Below are 21,926 nucleotides of genomic sequence, written 5' to 3'. Positions count from 1 at the left end.
GGTGGGGGGTTATCAACTAGGGTTTCTCTAGGGCAGAGGTTAGGAATCTTTTTTGGTCACTAGGGCGTTTCAGGGGTGGGCAGGAGCACACTAGGCTGGACTCTCTCTTGAGTCCCGCCGCAAATGGCTCTGCCCCCACCAGGAATGCCCCCCGAAGGGAAATCCCTCTCCTCTGCAATGCATATAGAGGAAGGGGAATGCTCCCTATTTACCCCGGCGACAGAAGTGTTAACGCCGGCTGGGGTAAATAGGGAAGGGAGCCACCACCAGCGGCTCAAGAGCCGCATGCGGCCCCGGTAGTTTGTTGCCGTTTGGCTCTGCTGCAGGTTGCATTATTTTGAGGGTTTCCCCATGTTAAAAAAGGTCATGAAAGGCCACTCTTAAAGAAAAAAAAAACTCAAGAGCCTTGTTTGATCTTAGCTAGTAAATCCTTTTCTTCTTCATCTTCAATAGAAAATCTTCATAGAAATGCGGAGCATGTAAGCTGTGTTCATGTCAAGTCTAAAACTGAAAGTCAATGCAAACTGCTAAAAGAGAACAAGTCTTCAGTGGGCATAATCTGAATTTCTATTCTTGTCTATGGGCTGATAGTTCTGCTTTTATAGTGAATAACAACACACTTGGTATCTGACGTATGACATGTGCAGACGTCAGACACCTGATGCATACAGTCCGGCTCATCTTGGGCGAGAATCCGATTTGTGTACAGAGGTCATCCAATGTCTTTTATGGATCTGTCTTGATGGATCCATGAATGACCAAAAATGAACGACAATACAAGTAAAGTGTGGAGAGCACAGAGGGGTGCCACTCACTTGTTCTCCCCTTTCCATTATTATTTTTATTATTAAACAGGGTTTATTTAGCGCCAACATATTACTCAGCGCTGTACATTAAATAGGGGTTGCAAATAACAGACAGATACAGACAGTGACACAGGAGGTGGGGAGGACCCTGTCCCGAAGAACTTACAATCTGAGGGGGGGGGGGGGGAGTTAACGCAAAATAGGATGGGGGATATAGAATGGTAGGAGACAGAAGAAGACGGGTAGGTGAGTCTAAAAAGATGGGTTTTGAGTGATCTTTTAACTGAGCAGAAAGTAGAAGCAAGCTGAATAGGATGAGGAAGACCATTCCAGAATGTTGGGGCAGCTCTAGAAAAGTCTTGTAGCTGTGCATGTGATTAGGTTATGAGTGAGGAAGCCATTAGTAGGTCATTGGTGGAGTGAAAAGAGCAACTAGGGGGGTATTTTTCTATCAGGGTACAAAGGTAAGTGGGACAAGAACTGTGGAGGGATTTCAAGGCAAAGCACAGGAGCTTGACTTTGATTCTAAGGTGAAATGGAAGCCAATGAAGAAAACTACAAAGAGGCAGCAGAAGAGGAGTGGTGGGTAGGCCGTATATTGGGTAGGTAGGTGGGAAGGATAGATAAGTCTGGCTGCAGCATTTATAATAGATTGTAGAGGATAGAGTCAGGTTAGTGGAATACCAGAGAGGAGGAGGTTACAGAAGTTCAGACGAGAGATAAGTGTGTACAAGGAGTCTCCATGGAACAGAACATTCATCTGTCACTCATTTTTTGCTGGAAACAATCATGAAAGATGTAGGTTATATCAGCTATCCATTCCTGATTGGTTCTATTTAAATAAATACAGTTTGCCAAAATAAGACATAATTTTGTTCTGTCACTCTTGTGGTTTGCATACCATCAGCATCTCATGTGATTTACACACTTTCAGCCACTCTTGTGGTGCACAAACCTCTGACAAACACCACAACCAGGACGACCACATTGCTTTGTCCTTATTTCAGGGTCACATCTCTAATACATCAGCAGAAATGATGCTGATTTGTTGTCCAGAGGGCAAGCTTTAAGCAGAGAGGCAGCATAGGAATTTGAATAGCTGAAACTGAAAATAAATCTGTCACTTTCCATAGCCGGGCAGTGTGACAGGTTTGTAAATCCGACCAGCTGTAGTTACAAAAGTGAAAGCTGACTGAAGCTTGTCAAATGTTTTGTGAATACTTGCTCAACATGATGCCCTTCAGACATAAGATTTGTAGGTTTTTCACAGCTGGGGGGATGACCCATTACTCATGCCTGTAATATAAGAACATGGCGACAAGTACTCAATGTGTTCTTTTGTTCTGATGACTTTTAGAGCTAGAAAAAAAACATTACTTCTACTAGGAATTCTGTGACAACATTCTAAGGTCTACAAGAAAAGCATTACAGACAATTCACTAATGTACAAGTTATTTGAATTGCATTTATTGTGTTATTCTGCAACATATTCATACCATTCTCTTATATTTTATCATACATCTTATGGAGGTGTAGAATTGGTATTTTTTCTGTCCTTTTTTTATTTTTTTTATAAATTGTTACTTTTTTTGAACCCATATTTTATCTAAATGCTTCCAACACATGCTTTTCTGATTGATATTTACCAGCGGGAATCTAGCAGCATATGAAAAGGTAAAAATAACTTGCACAATAATCTTTAACATTTGCATTTTGGGTACACAGAATTTTAAAGTATAATGTGCAGGAGGTATTCTCACCATGTGATAAAACCTGCAGTGGTATGGAACTATTCTGATGGGTAAAAATGCTAAATAGTACTCAGTGATCTACTGAATTGCTGCTTTATGCTATAATGGCCAAGAGTATGTTACTGTAATTGTTCCCAGTCTTCTCTAATCAATTAGTGTAGAAGTACCAGATGGGAGCGATTGTTATACCAAACACCCGGTCCAGTTGAAACAAGGAAAACCAACAGTTATGGTCCATTAAGTTGTATTTTGGAATCTGTCAGTGATATAATTCACATACCAATGACTGAAACTTGGATGCAGTGTTAGGAAAACAGAACTGTACAAAGATTGGCAGCTCCTGAACATTGAATAAAAAAAAAGTGTGTATATGCAGGGTGTTCTAAAAGTTACTGTACACTTTTAATGAATTCCTAAAAATTACACAAGAAACTGAGTTTATTCATTTTTTTTTAGCATCAACAAAGCAGTCATTGCAGCTTTACTTGCTAGGCTTGCCATCACGTTCAAACACCCTGAAGACTAGTTGTATACCTTTGCATGAGCTCCTCCATTTTCAATAACTTTCAGCCACACAAGCCTCTCCAATGTTTTGCAGCATCTCTTCTCTGACCTTGCTGCAGGCTGTGCAAATTCTTTCCTCAGGCTGTGACCGGTTACAGGGCTTAGTGGTATACATCTTGCTTTTGATACAGCCCCACAAAAAAAAAGACACAAGGTGTAAGGTTGGGGAAGTACGGAGTCCATTCAAGGGGACCTCTTTGACCGATTCATCAGGAAACTTGATGTTCAGGAAAGATAGACTTGTCGCTGCACCATAAGTTTTTCAAGAGCTGAGGGTCATTTTGGTAATGGTTTAGGAGTGACTCATACATTTGCACATGAGCTTACTAATCTTCCACTTGAAGTTTTTGAACAACCTGAAGTTGGTACGGGTAGAACTTTATCACTCTCTGAAGCATCCGCTGAATCGAGTTCCAGTGCAGCCCCCCGGATGGACTTTCCCTGGCTTTGCGTGAGCACCTGCTCCAGGAGTTTAGGGTTTTCATCGCTGGTGGTAGTAGCAGGCCTTCTGCTGCGTGGTTTGTTAAGATCAGATCCTGGTTTGAGAAACTTGCAATGGATAGCGTAAATTGTGTAAGAGCAGTGTGACGGCCATAAAGCTTCCCAAACTTGCGCTCAACTGCAGTCGGGGACTGAAACACTTCTTGCCAAGTGACAATTTTGCAATGCTGCTCCAATGTCAATTGCAAGCCATGATTAAGGGAATGATACACTTATAAAAACTGTAAGTTGTCATATACTGATGGCCTCAAGTCTCTCCGAATGATACCTGGAACGAAGTAGAATAAAAGGAAGTATGTATTGACTTTTGACGAGCCCAGTAGCAGATATAATGATGAATCCCACAAGTGCTCTCTCTGTCCCTCTGGCTCTATCGGTAGCAGGCACTGTGACAAAATCAGATACAATGCAAGAACAGCAGTCCAGCATTGTAAATGAGATTACCAAGAGGGGCTGTCCTTGGTATCAGAGGAGAGCACTAACTTACCATGGAGTGAGGGGTAAGGTAAGTGAAGTGCTTTCTAACACTGCCCTTGGCACAAGCTATTTCCCCTGGTTAGAATAGCCTCAAGGTTAATATATATAATGCAAGGATATTGCATATTTTCATGGAACTTTTTTATGATTTTAGGGTTTGTTTTTACATCAACTTTAAACATAGTTACACTTTATAAAAGCTGTATAATATACACTTATACATTTAGGTAAATGTATGTCTCTTGTGTTTTTGTAGGTGTTCGGTGGGTGATGCATTCCGCAGTGAATGTCAGATCCTCAGCAGTCATCTCTCAGAACTGAGGACCACCACAGATAACAAACTGGTATGGATGCACCCCCTCCTTGCTCATTCCCCTCGATTCAATCTCTTAGCCTTTATTTCTTTTGCTCCCGGCTAGAGATCACAGCAGTGTGTAACGATTGGATTTTTAATTAAAAAATGCTGCGTTTGCTGCTTGTGTTGCAGGCTAAAGACAAAAGCTTGTTAATAGAATTTGTAGTATAATTAATCTCATAAGGCTACAAACTTCCTGCTCATGCAGAAGGACACAAATACCAAAGGGCTAATATAACAGGACTGCGTAGAAAACTCTCTACAATCACAATTCAACTTTGATTGCTGTTGCTGCAGGGCAGGGAAATTGGGTTGCTTTGGTTATTTGTATGTTCCACATCATCAAGATTGCAGTGTTGTAAAGTACATTGAAAAAGACTGAAAATCATTTTTCATTATTTTTCGGCTGCCTATGCTGAGCTATTGCCAGTAGAAACCAGACTCCTATTAAAGTTTACTTTCTGACAGGCAAGAAAAGGCAAAAATGTATGCAGGTTTGTAATACATCAAATGATAATGTAGGCAGTTGAAGTATCTAACCTTTTACAGTTTGTGTACTGTACAGTATAGTTCAGGGAGGGAGAGAGTGAAGAAGTACATAGTGCTAAAGATAACAGAAAGATTGCATGATCTTGATTTGCAGCTGCCTATATATTACATTGCTATGTCTAGAGGGCTTCCTCAATAGAAGGGTGGTTGTAGCTTGTGTGGAGCGCCAATTTACCAGCATGAATTCCATATGCTTTCCTGCATCCAGCATCTATTTGACTTTAACCTAAAGAGTTCATATCTTGAGTCATTTGTTGTAACATGGACATCCAAAAAAAAGGACCTCTGAGAAACAGAAATACATAGTTACATTGTTAGGTTGAAAAAGTCCATCAAGTTCAACCACTAGGCAAATAAACATACGCCAGATATAAAACCCTATGGACATAGTTGACCCAGGGGAAGGCAAAAAAAAAACTCTGGTACAATTTGCTCCAACAGGGGAAAAAATTCCTTCCTAACCATGTGGGGCAATCAGACGTTCCCTTAATCAACAGTCTCTGCTGTCTTTACTTTAAAGCTTTAATCCCCAGTTATATTCTGTGGTTCTAGAAATCATTCGGCTTTTTCGTAAAGCAATCTATAGCACTTGCTGAAACTACTTCCTGAGTGTAAGGCCCAGGTCACTACCAGTATTCCCCAGACACCAGTCCCCCAATCTATAGCCGCAGTCTTCACCTATAGCAGCCCTGGAGACTGGTTGCGTCTCCCAGCACTCAGTTGCCCCTAGGACTTGGTGCGTAAGGGATGTTGTCTGGAGATAGATCGGCACTTGACCAGGAGCCCACTGATACAGAGTAAAAAATGACTGGGAATCCAAAAACAAGCTGAGGTCAAAAACACAGGAGATTAGTCCACCAAGCGAAGTACAAAGGGAAAGGCAAAAAACAGAATCTCGGTCACAAGCAAAGGTCGGTCCAGGCTGAGTTCAATGGATAGTCAGGAACAAGCACAGATCAGTAACTGAGAAATACTCAAAAGTTACTCCAACACAGGTAAGCCCAGCAAACGCTATAACAGGCACAGAAGACTGGAAGCAGAGAAGCTATAAAGCCCCAGCAGTCATTGACGATGCAGGAGTCATGAGCTTATCAGCCTCTAGAATCCCCTTAAGCAGTGCACAGCCTACCAATGGATGCTGGGGATGCCATAAATCCATCAGACTGCACAGCTAAAGGGAAGCAGGGGCTGCTGCTATCTTAGTTCTCCTGTCTGTTGCAAATGCTGCTCCAATCTCTGGACAGAAAAAACAGTGTTTTATATTGCGATGGCACACAGCACGGAGCCGACGGCCAGATGAGCATTTCCTAACACCGAGGGAGCCGATTTCATACTGTAAAGAATTCCTTCCTTATCCGCAGAATACATTTATTTTCCTCCAGATGCAAAGAGCGCCCCTTGTCCTTTGCAAATGGAGAAGAAAATCCAGAGTAGAGTATCAGGTGACCGGGAAGGGAAACATATTGGAGCGGGGTTATCATTTGCTCAGAGATCAGGTTTGGGTGGATCACTTTAAGATATAAATCTAGAAACTTTAGGAATGCATGAAGTTTCTCTTTAAATAAGCTCAATTATCTAAACAGGAGGAAGAACATTTGCGATTTGTGTCGTAGCTGGTAATTGTGCTCTTCACTGAGATGTATGATCAGTTCAGCATCATTTTAATCCTCCCATCTACTGAGGCCTGTAAATGAAAAGCCTCTCTTGATCTGTTTCACTTGTTTGCCCTTTACAGAAGAAGTGATGTAACTGGTCTGGCAGTTCATGTGATTAGCAAGGAGAGTTCCTATTAATAGCACTTTTCATGCTGGTAATACTCATTATATTTATAATGGAGATAGAAGTGCAGTCATCTGTGGTAGTGTAATCTTGTAAGTCACACTGAGAACTGCTGTTACCCCTAAAGTCAGTTTAAAGCAAACCTGCCACTGTAAAATAGTGTCATTTATCTTCATTTCAATCACTACCCGCTTGTAGTGTAATGCATCTTGCACTGGGAGGGTGCCATACATAGCTTCCTGAAAGCATCAGGGCCCCTGGCTCAGTACACCTCACAAAACCCCATAGGCTCTAATGCAAGCAGTGACCAGGCTTTTTGGGGTACTTATGCAACTATAAGAAGATATGCACGTTTGTAATACTGTATTTATTATTATATATAATAAAAAAGATTTATATAGCATCAACACATTACTTAGTGCTGTAAATTAAATAGGGGTTGCAAATGACAGATACAGACTCACACAGGAGAAGAAGAGGACCCTGCCCAGAAGAGCTTACAATCTAAAAGGTTGGGGAAGGAAGTATTACACAATAGGAGAGGGATATGGAATGGTGGGAAGTAGTGAGGGTTTAGGAGACAGAAGAAGACGGGTAGGTGAGGTTGAAGCGTTGGATTTTAAGGGCTCTTTTAAATGAGCAGAAAGTAGGAGCAAGCCGAATAGGACGAGGAAGACCATTCCAGAGAGTCAGGGCAGCTCTAGAAAAGTCTTGGAGCAGTGCGTGTGAGTGAGGAAGTTATTAGTATTTGCAATACGTCTGCTCTAGATAATACCCACATATGATACTGAGCCTCCAATATTGAAAGACCTGAAATTCAATGAATGAAGGTGGCAGGCCAAGGAAGAAAAGGGGTGTATGAGACTGGACATCCTCCAATAGAATGTTCTCTTTCTGATATGCTGCAGGTTCTAATGCAGTATGAGAAGCTTAGCGTGCAGTAAAATATGAGAAAGCCATTTAGGTACAAAAGAGAAGTCTGTAGTACTGTGCAAAACTGTAGGGAAGACTGGAGTTTACCTTTAATTTGATTGCTCAAGAGGCAATGATTTAGCAGTGATACTATCTGAGCCTTTAGTTACATTATGCTTAGTGTATAAATTAAGAATAATGATCCTTTAGAGCCAAGGCCCTCATGTGCTCCAGATCTCTGATCCAACCTCACCTCACACCTCTTCTAGCTGAACTCTGCAGGGAATTTCAATATAAACATCTGAATAAGCCTCAGAGAGATACGCTTCACAGATGCAATAAACATTTGATTGATGCTGAATCTCTTAGAATGCTGTGCTGTGGTTATTTCTCGCTTGTGGTTATTTCAGAATTGTTTAGCATTAGACATCACAATTTGGCCAGAGAGGGTAACTAATAATAACTTTTGCAATGTTGTAGAGACAAACGCTGTACACCGTCTGCCAAGAGTGGTTCCGAGTCTCAAGCCAGAAATCGTCATCCCCAGATCTGGCATCTGTTTATCTGGATGAGTTCAGATCGATCAGCCCCCAACTACTGCAGATGGTGGTCAACATTGCAGACGAAAATGGGAATACTGCTTTGCATTACAGCGTGTCACATTCCAACTTTGCTATTGTCAGGCTCCTACTTGACACAGGTGAGAAATATTAATATTATCCAGTATTTATACAGTGTCAACATATTACGCAGCACTTTACAAAGTCACTAACTCAAAGGAGCTCACAATCTAATGTCCCTACATTAGTCATATGTCACAGTCTAAGGTCAACTTGGGGGGAAGCCAATTAACCTAACTGCATGTTTTTGGAATGTGGGAGAGAACCTACAGAAATACCGGGTGAACCTGCAAAGTCCATGCAGATAGTGTCCTGGCCAGGATTCTAACCTGGGACCCAGCACTGCAAAGGCCCCAGTGCTAACCAGTGGGGCACTGTGCTAGAATTTCTTTCCTTTTAATGTATTATTAATATTATTATTAATAAACTGTAGTTGTGGAGCACCAAAATATTACACAGTGCTGTACACTAAATAGGGGTTGCAAATGACAGACAGATACAGACAGTGACACAGGAGGAGAAAAGGACCCTGTCGCAAGGAGCTTACAATCTACGATGTGGTTAAAAGTGAACATTTAAGTTACAACAGTGTAGTTAAAATGGTTAGTCAGTCATATAAAGCCAGGCAAAAAAATAAGTCTTGCGGTTCTTTCATTATAATTGGGGTACCAATTACCACACTGTGTAATAACCATGCACAGTGCATCAGCCTTAGAACTTAGAAGCTGAACTCTGGGCAGATATAAAAGGCAAGAAATGATGAAACTCTGTACTGGACTTCCGCTGTTCACCGCTTGGTAACAGTACACAGTACAGCCATTACAAGAGATGCAAGAGTGCTGTTGGCAAGACAGTTGTCACCCTATAACCAGGAAGTACCTGAACTTCAGGACAGGTGCTCCCAAATATTAAAATTGAAATACCAGTATTAGCTGTTAAAAGGTTAGTAGATTAAACTCTCCCATTTCTGTGTAGAAGTCTATTGTGAGGGTCAGCTAACAAACCACCAAAATGATTGATGATTTTGCTTCATCAAAGCATTGTTTGGTGGGGGACAGCAGTATAGGTCCATATTTACATTCTTTATTTGATTTACATATATAATTTGAAATTGTGGGTCAATTTCAAGAAAGCTGAATATGTAAAAATATAGCATTGAAATGTAACTCACATAGATCTGCATTAAATGAGGGACAAACTCCTGTTTTATTTCACACTTGCCATAAAATTAACATATACATACAAAATGGTTCAATGTTTACAAAGGGAGTTTGCAGGGAAGAAATGTGATAGTTTGCATATGATCACATCCAGCATTTATCCCCCATTATTGCCACTAAGCATTTATAAACAGTCAGCCGTAATTGATGCATTTAGCCTGATTCAGTGTAATGACGGAGTGTCTGCTAGCGGCAGGAACCCCTCATGCTGACATCTGTGCCGGATCAGGTAACAAGGCAGAAAATTGCAACAGAGATGTCTGATTTAACTGGAAACGTGTTCACTGATAGGTAATAGTCTTGTTTTTTACTTCTAATCATGTGCTTAGTAACCTTGACATGTTTGCTGGATATATACATGGAGAGACATTGAAAAACCATTCGTCCATTCACCCTCAGAAATCTACACAGAACTGTAGCCATCATCTGCTATTGCAATGGCCGATCCTGTATGTCAGGAATGTCAAATTCAGATAGAGCAAAGGGCTGCATGAGTTTATAAATTATCCAACAGGTCTACTGCGGGCTAGTTCAAAACTGCATGGCAGTGTTTTGGTAAATAAAATCACAATAACAGCAATTTGCAGTATCTTGCCATGTCTTTTCCCAAAAAGGGTTGCTGTAATAGTCAACTGTCAACTGAAATGATAAAATTTTAAACTAAAATACAGCCTGCTAACTCAGTGAGGTTTTTTTGCTATACTCATGCAAAGCAGATGTGTTCATTTGGTTTGCTGAAAATGTTGGATCTTATCTTACCTCCCTGATGAATATCAAATCTTTACATTCTTTAGTAATTTATTAAAAGGTAGACCACCTGTGTAGTGTTGTCTACTGGAATCAATTTCAGTCAATCTAGTCAACTGCTTTGTTTTTGGAAGGCCCATGACTTGACCAAGGCTTCATTCAACACAATTCTGATTTCAGTGCCAGAATTCCGTTACTTTCTTATCAATTGAAATTAGCCATACACAAATTATCTTTTATGTTTTTAGATTCAGTCGATAAGTTTGATATAAATGTTGACTGTAAATTGAAAATCGTCGCTCCTACTACTATAGACTGTAATGCAGTTCATGGTTGATTCTTTAGTATTCATTCTATGTAACTGATTTATAATGCAAATTGATCAATATATTATTACTTAATCAATCTCGGTAAAGGTGTGAACAAAAATTGATTATTGGTCAATATGATAAAATGTTGATATTCAATTGCACTACAAGTTTGGCCTGTGAATGATCAGCCTTATTCTAAACTCTACTCCATCCTTTACGCTAAATTCCAAGTTCTAAAATTTTACTATAGCATTTGCTATACTGCTAGTCTCATTGACTACTACCTAATATTACTGCTAATATCTATTTTTCAAATGTTCTATACACTTTCCATTTTATATTGGGCCCCTTTAAAAGTGAGTGCTAAAAAGTTATAGGTGCAACCAAAAAAGGAAGAACCTAGAGTCATAAATTTACAAGGGAGTGCTGAGAAGTTCCTGGCTTTGCCCAGAAAGACCGTTCAAATAAAAGTCCTTTGGTTGGGCCGCAAACCAGCTCTCAGCAGAATCTTTGACGTCAGAAATGTCCTCAAAACGTTGCCCCTTAAGGTGTTTCTTCAAATTCCGAAACAGATAATAGTCTGAAGGAAGAGTAGGTGGACCAATTAGAAAAACCCAGGGTGTTCAATTTGGCTGCCACAACATTGGATGTGTGCGCAGGTGCATTGTCCTGCAAAAAAAGGATCCCTTTGGTCAACTTTCCACGGCGTTTCGTCTTAATTGCCTCCTTCAGCTGGTCCTGGGGGTTTGTATAATACTGTCCGGTGATACTAGAGCCCTGAGGTAGGTATTCCACCAACAGAATACCATCTTTGTCCCAGAAAACAAAAGCCATGACATTTTTTGCTGATTTCTGGGTTCGGAACTTCTTCGGCCTCGGGGACCCACTGTGGTGCCATTCCTTTGACTGTTCCTTGGTTTCAGGATCATAGATGTGGAGCCAGGTTTCATCCTCTTCACTAACCTAGCCAAAAAGTCCTGTGCAGCTTCAAAATGGGCCAAAACAGCTTTGGATGCTTCAACTCGTTCCTTTTTCTGATCACTGTTCAAACATTTCGGCACCCACTTCGCTGAAAGCTTGCGCATGTCTAGGATAGTGGTGACAACAAACCTAACACGCTCCCGTGAGATGTCAAGTATCTGGGCTATCTTTTTTGTGGATATTCGCCGGTCCCCAATAATCAGCTCATGGACAGCATCTCAAGTTGCCAGGTCAGTTGAGGTTGGGGGGCGCCCACTGCGGGGCTCATCTTTAATGGTGAAATGCCCAGTCTTGAAATGAGATATGCAGGTTATGACAATGCTGTAGGAAGGACACTTCTCCCCCAGTGTTTGTGACATCTCAGTGTGAATGTCCCTTGCCGACTTGACTAGAGAAACAAAAACTTCATGATGGCCCATAACTCCAACGGCGTGAAACTTTCTTGTGCCTCTGCCATCACAGCTTCTCACTAAAAGAAAAAACAGTTTTAGGAATCACAAAGACCTGATATTTGCATAGTTACATACTAAAATATTAGGCTGCTATATGCCCCCATACTCATTTTTCTATTTTATCTAGTAGGGGGCAAAGCCAGGAACTTTTCAGTGTCCCCTCGTATAAGCTATTCCACATATTCACCCCAAAGTTCAACAAACTCGCTACCTCTTTAACTTTTGCAAAAAAATGTTGATGTCTAGTCATGGATACTGAAAGATTTAGAAACAGGAATCTGTCAGATGGTGCTCTAAAGTGTATGGTCACTGCACTAAAACACCAAATTCTTAAAGACATTTATTGTATTTTGCTGCTACCTTTTGAGTCTTGTCTTTCTTCATCTCCTCCTCCAGATCATAGTAGTGTAATCATGTTTCTTCAACATTGTTAAACATTCAAAAAACTGATCACTAGTTTGCTCAAAATGCTACAAAAACATCTTTCCCTGAATGTGTCGTAGTGTCACAGCCCATTTCTAAACCAACATTTACTGATTCTTTGTACCTTCCATCATAGAATTTCCATTCTGAAAGTTACCACTTTCTCAAGATGAATGGCACTTTTCACTCAGTGTTTGTATCATACACTTGTGGATTTCTTTAGAATTTTCTTTAGAAGGAACAGTTAATTCCTGCCGGCCAGAACTTTAGTGCTTGACAATTTCACACTTTTCATAGGCATCATTTTGACAATGATTTAAATAAATCTTTTAAACAATAAAGCTACGATTCTGCACTTCACAGTATAAAAAAAAGTTCTTTTCAGCTACAGTGACCAAATCATTCTCAGGCTTTTTAGATTTTTACATTCCAGTCTTTTTATCTTTATGATAAAAGAATAGAGTTTAATGTGTTGATTTATCAAATTTTGATTGTTACAATAGAAGCCTACAATGGAAACTCCTACATCCCCCTCTGTAGCCACCATAACTAGGCTATGATCACAATTTCCTCCTTACCCCTTTGATATCGGCATCCTTCTGCAGTCTCCTCTTCCTTTCCGGTAAAAATCTACTTCCAGAGTGGGTACATCTATGCATTGACGTCTCATGGATCTAAATAGAACATTGCTTGTGCATTACAGGTACATTTCATTCATGTTTATAGAGAATTAGTAAACAGACTTGACCAGTCCACCACTAGATGTTTTATCATTTTTGACTTTAGATAAGCTTTATAAGTATTGTTTTGTTCATTAAAGTATTATCAATTGTGCATTTCTCTCTGGACTGGTATTTGCATATTAGAAACATTTCTGGGCTTTTAAGAAAAGTGAGGCCCCGGGGAAGCCAGCAGGAAAAATGTGAAACACAGTAAGACATGTTTTAGAAGGAAACCAATATTTCAGATATTGATCAGAGAGGCCAAGTTTAGAAACTTGTTCTGTTCAGTCTCTAAGTACTCAGCTGTATGCAACCACCTGCCTTGAAAGTCAATGTATTTCAAAGAAAGCAATTGTAACTGAGAACTTAAAGAAACACTATTATGAAATAACATGCAGCCATGCTTTGTGTTACTGTATAACATTTACTGCCATTGGATAAAAAAAATCGCAAACATATATGGTGCATTCTTTTTTTGTAATCATTCTTGCATAGCCCCAAACTTTAGCATCATATTTCTGTTAGTTCTTTGAATTTACATGAGGGCATATGGATATATAACATTTTCAGAGCACCAGGACTATTTACCTAAATAAACTGAACTTCATGATAAATGAGCCCTTTGTATGGAAATACAAAATTATCTTGGACTGACTCAAGCATGACCTACAAAACTTGTGTCATATATGATTTTCCAGTAGAAAAAACTGCATTTTGTCCATTTGCATCACACATTTTGGTTGACCTCTGTATTTATCTTTCTTTTTTATGGCATGTGCTGCATTTACCCATCAGATGTATTGCAGTGCTCATTGAGCAGGGTTTGAGAATGGAGAGACGTCTTTCCACGCATTCATTATTGTTAGCTGCAATGTTATTATTTGTATCTACTTTTCTTGGCCATGTCTGTGTGCATGCTAAATGTAAGTTCTTCAGGACAGCAATATCTACTCTAATAGAAACTGGAAATACAGGAGGTAGATTGTGCTAAACGTGGGTAACTTAGAATGTATTAACCTCTAACATCATTTGGAAGGTGTGATGAGTACATTAAGAAAACATTACCATAAAGCTTTCTTTCTTTATACTAGGAGTGTGTGATGTGGACCACCAGAATAAGGCGGGATACACTCCCGTGATGCTCACCCCTTTAGCATCGGCAGAAACAGATGAAGATATGCAAGTTGTGAAGTCCCTTTTTAGTCTTGGCAATGTCAATCTCTCCGCTACCCAGGTATGTCAAATACATTATCACACATAAAATGTCTACATATTCATTGCATTTCTATAAAGGAAGTCTAAAACCTTATAAAGATAGAGCGGGAATGGGTTAGAACTTTCTTCAGCACTCTATTGCTGTCTAGGTCCCCACTATAAAGATCATCCTTCTATTTATCCTGGTGACCACAAGAACCAAAACTAACAGTGATAGAAAATCCAACTTATATTAATGTCACCAAAACAGATGGTTTTAATAAGAACATTTGTGGTAACAATAATCTAAGAAGGAAATCAACACATTTTGTTTTAAATCTTTTTGGAATTTAATTACAAAATAAAACATTGAAAACTGAACAATATTGTCTTCTAACATACTATATCGTCCACATTCGTGGGTTTCAAAAAGTATGATAATCATTGTGATATAGAACAACAACTAGAACATAGCAGAAAACAATAAATGATAATATCACAAGAAAAAAAAGGGGGTACATATAAAGGACAACAAATATAATATATATAATAAATGAAATATAATAAATGAAAAAAAAACAAGGTGGAAAAAGAATTATTTTTGTCCATGAATTAGTAATTTGTATAATAGCAAAACCATGTGACCTTACTTTCTAAAGGTGCGTACACACTTCCAATTTTTATCGTTCAAAATGAACGACGAACGAACGACGAACGATCGCTTGGGCAAAAATCGTTCGTAAAAAAAGTAACCAACGACGCCGACGAACGAGGAAAGTCGTTGGAAACGAACGACCGGACCGGCGGATCGGATTGGACGACGATCGTTGACCATCGTTTGTGTGTACGATCGTTCGTTGATCGTCCATGGTCTGAGCATGCGTAATGAACGAACGTTCGTTCACTTTCTGTCGTGCACATAGTTCCTCTATCGCTCAAACGATCGTATCTATTGTGTGTACAATATCTACGAACGATCGTGTCGTTATCTGTATGTGCAGGATCGGTGCTATACGATCGTTGGTAGATATCGTGCAGGATCGTTCGTCGTTCGTTTTCCAACGATAATAATTGGAAGTGTGTACGTAGCTTAACTATAACTTGCTTCAATCTGGATATTTAAATCTGTCATAAATTCGTTCTTTCTCACTAGCACCTGTTTAATAAATTTGTGCCGAATCTGAAAACAATGGGTTACCTGTTTATCATCTGACCTTTCCGCCTGAAAGCTTTCCTTATCAAACATTTTTTAGGGAAATCACCACATTTTGCTGTCACAGTCATTGTTTTCTCCACACAATAGGTAGTGAGGAAAAATGTTTGCGTTAAAACTGACAGGAGATTTAACAATGTATAAACAAACACAACTTGCCAAAAAAGTTTTGGCTTTAGATAAACTTTATGTAAGGCCCTGGTCCAGCACCAGCGCCGGATGCCAGTCCCCCAATCTTACGCCACACTCTTCGCCTATAGCAATCCCCCCCTTAGCCTCAGAAGGCTGGGCTACCTTATATAAAGGGTTGTCTACCCTTTTTATAAGGTAAAAATATTAGTTTAGGTTCACTTTAAGTTTTAGGCTGGCTAGCCCTCTAATGTAAATAACCAGCAGATGTATCTAAGCTGTTAGAAACCAACTGAACCTGTCTCCAGAGTTTTTGTTGTGATCTTAAAGAATATTCATTGGAAATATTTCACAATAAAAGCAGCTAGAAAGCTCAGAGATGACTTAAAGTTCTTCTATGGCTTGTTAAAAATACCCAGGTAAATGTCCATAGTTATGGCACATGTGAAATTCAAAATATCTCGAAAGCCATTTTTTTTTGCCCCCTCATTTAATTTTGTAGGACAACTTAATAATTTAATGATGACTAGGTAAAACCTTTGTGATTTTCATTTTATTGATTTTTTTTTCATTAATATTAATAAAAAGGATTTATATAGCACCAACATATTACCCAACGCTGTACATTAAATGGGGATTGCAAATGACAGACAGATACAGACAGTGACACAGGAGGAGGAGAGGACCCTGCCCCGAAGAGGATAGGGAAATGTAATGGTGGGGAGTAGTGACTGTTTAGGAGACAGAAGAAGACGGGTAGGTGAGGTTGAAGCGTTGGGTTTTAAGGGCTCTTTTAAATTAGCAGAAAGTAGGAGCAAGCCAAATAGGAGGAGAGTAAGGGCAGCTCTAGAAAAGTCTTTGAGCCGTGCATGTGATGAGGTTATGAGTGAGGAAAACATTAGTAGGTCATTGGAGGAGCGAAGAGAGTGGCTAGGTGAGTATTTTTCTATCATGCCAGAAAGATAAGTGGGGAAGTAACTGTGGAGGGATTTGAAGGAAAAGCACATGATTTTGATTTGAATTTTCTGGTGAAATGGAAGCCAATGAAGAGATCTTTCAAGAGAGGCAGCAGAAGAGGAGTATTGATTTTTTGCCATCTGTTCCCTATTGGGGAAATTTACCTTGATATGCTGTATTGTAGACCCAACATGTGTAATTAAATTACAGCATACACTGCATGCCATGGCATATTTAGTTTAGTATAGCAAATAACAATATAAATACAGGTTTTTATTAAAACAAACATAAACCTCTGGTAAGTGTTTTGTTATATTAAGAACTGTATATATTTCATTATTTCTATTCTTTATCACTGCCCTTGTATTTCCCCCATTACAATAAATTGCTGAAAAACACAGTTATCTCTAGAAGTTGATTTGAATATTTTGAGGCTTGAATAATTCACAGATCTACAATTTCCTATTTTATTCCAGCTGTAGTACAAATGGTAATTGTACAAAATGAATTCCTTCCCCAGACACTGAGTACTTGTTTTGGCAGCTCATTTATATGAATAAATTCACGATTGCTCGATTGTTCCTTCCTGTATCCAATATTCTGATTACCCGTGGAAAAAGTCTTTTGAAGTATCCCGTGCAATAGACAGGCACATTACCTAAAATATATAAACTGCTATATCTATAAATGTTCTCTTGTTAGCAAGAGATTGATTTGTTCTACTGGTAAAAGAAATGTATAGGCTGTCAATGCTGTCTGCTTTCTGAATATGTCTGGCAGTCATCATGATACACTCACCCTATGTATGTAAACCTCATCATTGAACTTCTCTTGCTCTAAAGCTTAAAGCAGTGCTAAACCCGCACAACCCACCTATCCCTGTTCCATAGCAGGGTAACACCATCTTCCTTCTTTTCTTCTTCATGGAGATGATCCTCGGCCATATTCCCTTGCAGAAGCGTAGGAGTTCATTCATCCCTGGCACATGCAAGTCAGGCTTCCCTGCAACCACCGCTGAGCTGCGCATGCACATGCGCATGCGCAGTCAAGCAGGTCAGACAGGTTATTACAGAAGAGACATCACTTTCTCCTTTTCTGCAAACACCACCTGACTGATCCTGTATTTTGTAAAGTGGGACTTTGGCACAATATAACTCCTGTTGCACATGCAGGGATCAGAGGTCTAGGAACACATAAAAACAATTTTGTTTGCCTTCCCTCACTCCTGTAGGCTTCTCCTTTGGATGAGCAATCCCCCACAGCCCCATCTTGTACAGATGGCCAACGAACATCAGATGATTGCTGCTGGAAACGATCTTTCTTTATCATTTCAAGTGGTGGATGAATGAACATGCACTGTACACACGGCACTATTTTGTTCTATGGAGAGGGGAGAAAGAGCAAGTGGCCCCCTGCTGTGATTTTCTCCATTGAAATGCATATTTTATCATAATAATATTTTAATTATTAATAATCAAAAACAGTATTAAACAGCACTGTACATTAAATAGGGGTTGCAGATGACAGACAGAGGCAGACAGTGACACAGGAGAAGGAGAGGACCCTGCCCCAAAGAGCTTACAATCTAGGATAGCCATTATTTCCAATCAGTTGTGAATTTATCTGCCATGGAGGACACATATCTGATTTTTGCCTTAGACGAGCACAATTGTTTATGTCGGGTCAGAATCATCTGACATGTGTACATAGCTTAAGATGGTGTGTGCTATGGTAGCAGACACCAATGGTATCTCCTGCAAAACAGAACCTGTAGCCCTACATTGTTAGTGAACAGATGGGCTCTATTTATAAAACAGGGAATTAAACATTCCCTTGTTGGAAACTTCCAGGTCCATGTGTTTCAATGGCAGTAGTTGATTCCCACCAGGGAATGTTTAAGGCAATATTAGGTTCACCATTTTATAAATAGTGCCCATTGAGAGCCTGCTCAAAACCCATATTGTCAGATGGAAAAGAAGACTAGGGATGAGCGAGCAAGAATATTAAGTTCGATCTCATGGCGAATCGGGCCTTTCTCGCTTACCGAAAATGTAAGAGAGAACGGCCTTCTGATTGGCCGAGAGGTTGAGCTCTCGCTGAACAGAAAGATCATGCAGCCCTAGAAATCATCTGCGATCCCCGGGCACTAGAGGTTAATTAACCTCTAGTGCCCTGGGGATCGCACACTTCTCAATGAATGCAGCCACATCTGCAATCATTGGGAAGATGCCCAGCACAGGAGAACCTCCTGAAATTGTAATATAAGTATCTCTTACAAATGATACATTTGTATCTGTAACAAATGTATGATTTGTAAGAGATACTTATATTGCAATGTCAGGAGGTTCTCCTTTGCTTGGCATCTTCTAAATGATTGCAGCTGTGGCTGCATTCATTGAGAAGAGTGTGCGATCCCGGGGGCACTAGAGGTTAATTATCCTCTAGTCCTCCGGGGATTGCACACTGAGCTCATCAATGTTTGCAGCCGTGGCCGTTAATTAACCTCTAGTGCCCTGGGGATCGCAAAACTGAGATTTCCAGGGCAGAATGCAACTCTGGGAATCCTCCTTTCCCTCTTCTGATGGTTTCGCCAAATTGGTTTTTACCGAAATTTTGCGGTACCATTGGAAGTGCGAGGAAATTTTTGCAAGAATGCCAGAGACATTCTCACTCCTCCCTGGAAAAGACCAAGCAAGACTAGTCACCCTGCATGAAGAAAGAAAGCAGTAGTAACTGGTCTTTATTGCAGGCTGCTCTTGTACAAACATACTGGATTATGTTAAATTAGTGCATAGGTCAAAAAGAAATGTACAAAGCACAGCAAAAGTCAAGTAAGGATCCCTATGCCTCTTAATTTAGACAATATTTGTTTATCCCATAGTTCAGTTTTATTGTGTTTACATCCTGTAATGTATGCTGTGTTAATACTTGTTTTTTCCTGGTCCCATGATGCATATTTTAACCTAAAAAGATAGTTTGGAATGTAAGCAATTACAGAGGCTTTTGGGACCTTCCTTAGTTTCCTTCCTCGAGCTATATACAATGAAACCATGAATATTATTTTGAAGGTAAAATACGGCAAACCATGTGAGAACTTAATATTGGGATCTTTCTTTCAGGGTGGACAGACAGCACTAATGCTTGGGATTAGCCACGGCAGGTCTGACATGGTGAAAGTTCTGCTGGAGTGTGGGGCAGATGTAAACTTGCAGGATGAAGATGGAGAATCCGCTTTAATAATCGCCTGCCAGCTAGGAAATGTGGAAATCGTCAAGCTTATTTTGTCACATCCAGACTGCAATGTGGAATTAATAGATAAGGTAAAATCATAAAGTTCTGAAAGTAATCTTGCTAAGCAATCAATTATCATCATTGATCTGCCTGGAGCGGGGAAGCATCTAACTACAATAACATAACTTTAATTTATTACAAAAACATTTCAATTGAATGGTGCATATATACACAAACTTACCATTCAAATTTCCTTTTTTCACAAATCTGGTTATTTATTTACTAATTAATATTAATTGCTGTGGGGAATCAAATGAAAACACTACAGATCATAGAAACATTAGCAAAACTCAGTTAAACTCATATTTTGGAATGGCTACTCCAAAGACTTTTCTTTTGCTTTTCTGCAGTCTAACAAAAAAGTTTGGTCATTATCCTGTATAAGATAATTAGCTCTTATTAATAACTTGTATTTATAAAGCGCCTACTAATTACACAGCGCCGTACAAAGTCTATAGTCATGTCACTAGCTGTCCCTCAAAGGGGCTTACAATCTAATGTCCCTATCATAGTAATATGTCATTAATGCAATCTAAGTTTTTGAGCAGAAGCCAATTAACTGCATGTTTTTAGAATGTGGGATGAAAATGGAGTAACAAGAAGAAAACCCACACAAACACGGGGAGAATTATTGTAAAGTTGTTCTGTTGAGAGTGATACCTTCAGAATGACGAATCTCAATACATAAAACAATTCTGTTACTCTGCACACATAAAAAAGTACACCTTCAATATAGTAAACTACACCTCAAACATGACCAACCATTGGACATGACCATAATACAATTCTATTAGATTCTATGCATAGAACAGTACACTTCAAACATGATCAACCACTGGACATGACCATAATACAATTCTGTTGTACTCTAAACCAGTGTTCCCCACTGAGGAGCCCTAGGGTTTTTCCAGGGGTTTCTAGGGGTTCCTTGAGAAATGAATAATGTATTTTTCTCTGGCCATTTTAACGCCAATGATCTTTTTGGCTATCTGTAAAGGTGACATTCTTCCCAATGACCAATATTGTAGGAGGCATTCTTCCTACTGAACACCACACTAAAGTACTATGTACTGTGGATATAGTAAATATAGCAGGGGTTACCTAAGGACCTTTAAGTCAAAGGGTTCCCCCTATGTTAAAACGGTCAAGAAACCCCGCTTTGTACATAGGACACTGTACCCCCAACATGACTGACCACTGGCCAAAATCAAAATACAAGTCTTCTACACTCTGTCCATGGAACATTAAATGTCCTATATTCCCAATAAATGGAGGTGATTGTAATATAATTCTATTACACTGTATGTATAAAATCACTACACCTCCAACATGACTGACCACTGGGTGTGAGCATAATACAGTTCTGTTGCACCAGTGTTTCTCAACCATTTTTAACATGGGGGAACCCTTGAAATAATTTTCAGGTCTTCAGGGAACCCCTTCCAAAATTTCTATATCCACAGCTCACAGTGTATTAGTGTGGTGTCAGTTGGAGAAATTCTTCTTACATTGCTGGCCATTGGGAAGAATTTCACCCTTATAGATAGCAAAAAAGATCATCAATGCCACTTAAACTGACCTGAGAGGTGCAAACTGCTCTTTGCTCAAGGAACGCCCAGCAAACTCTGGGGAAACCCTGGTTGAGAAGCACAGTGCTACACACAACTCATAAACAGTCATGGCAAACCACTGGATATGATGATAATGCCATTCTCCCACACTGGATATAGAGTGCATCTAGAGTATACTAATATATATATATTAGTATTAGTAGTATACTATACTATTGGAATACTATATTTATATATACTACTACAAATACCTTAACAATACATAAAACCTATACCTCTCCTCCTGTATCACTGTCTCTATTAGTCTTTCATTTCCAACCTCTATTTAATGTACAGCGCTGCGTAATATGTTGGCGCTATATAAATCCTGTTTATTAATAATAATAATAATAATAATATTT

At 39.5% G+C, this 21,926-nt stretch overlaps 1 protein-coding gene across 5 annotated transcripts in view; it reads left to right on the top strand.

Annotated features, from left to right (window-relative positions):
* Nucleotides 1–19,983, top strand: part of KANK4 (KN motif and ankyrin repeat domains 4) — a gene marked incomplete at its 3' end in the record, with an annotated part of 85,673 nt that extends 65,690 nt beyond the window's left edge. For all 5 annotated transcript variants that reach the window (XM_072419389.1, XM_072419387.1, XM_072419390.1 and 2 more), the window contains 4 exon segments: nucleotides 4,356–4,443; nucleotides 8,175–8,394; nucleotides 14,262–14,404; nucleotides 19,783–19,983. In XM_072419389.1, the coding sequence (XP_072275490.1) occupies nucleotides 4,356–4,443; nucleotides 8,175–8,394; nucleotides 14,262–14,404; nucleotides 19,783–19,983 (652 nt within the window).
* Nucleotides 19,984–21,926: the final 1,943 nt, after the last annotated feature.

The sequence above is a fragment of the Pyxicephalus adspersus genome, chromosome 8, assembly GCF_032062135.1.
Source record: "Pyxicephalus adspersus chromosome 8, UCB_Pads_2.0, whole genome shotgun sequence".
In the NCBI taxonomy this organism is placed as follows: Eukaryota; Metazoa; Chordata; class Amphibia; order Anura; family Pyxicephalidae; genus Pyxicephalus; species Pyxicephalus adspersus.
Note: the sequence above shows the minus strand (reverse complement) of the source record. Positions and strands in the feature narration are given on the sequence as shown.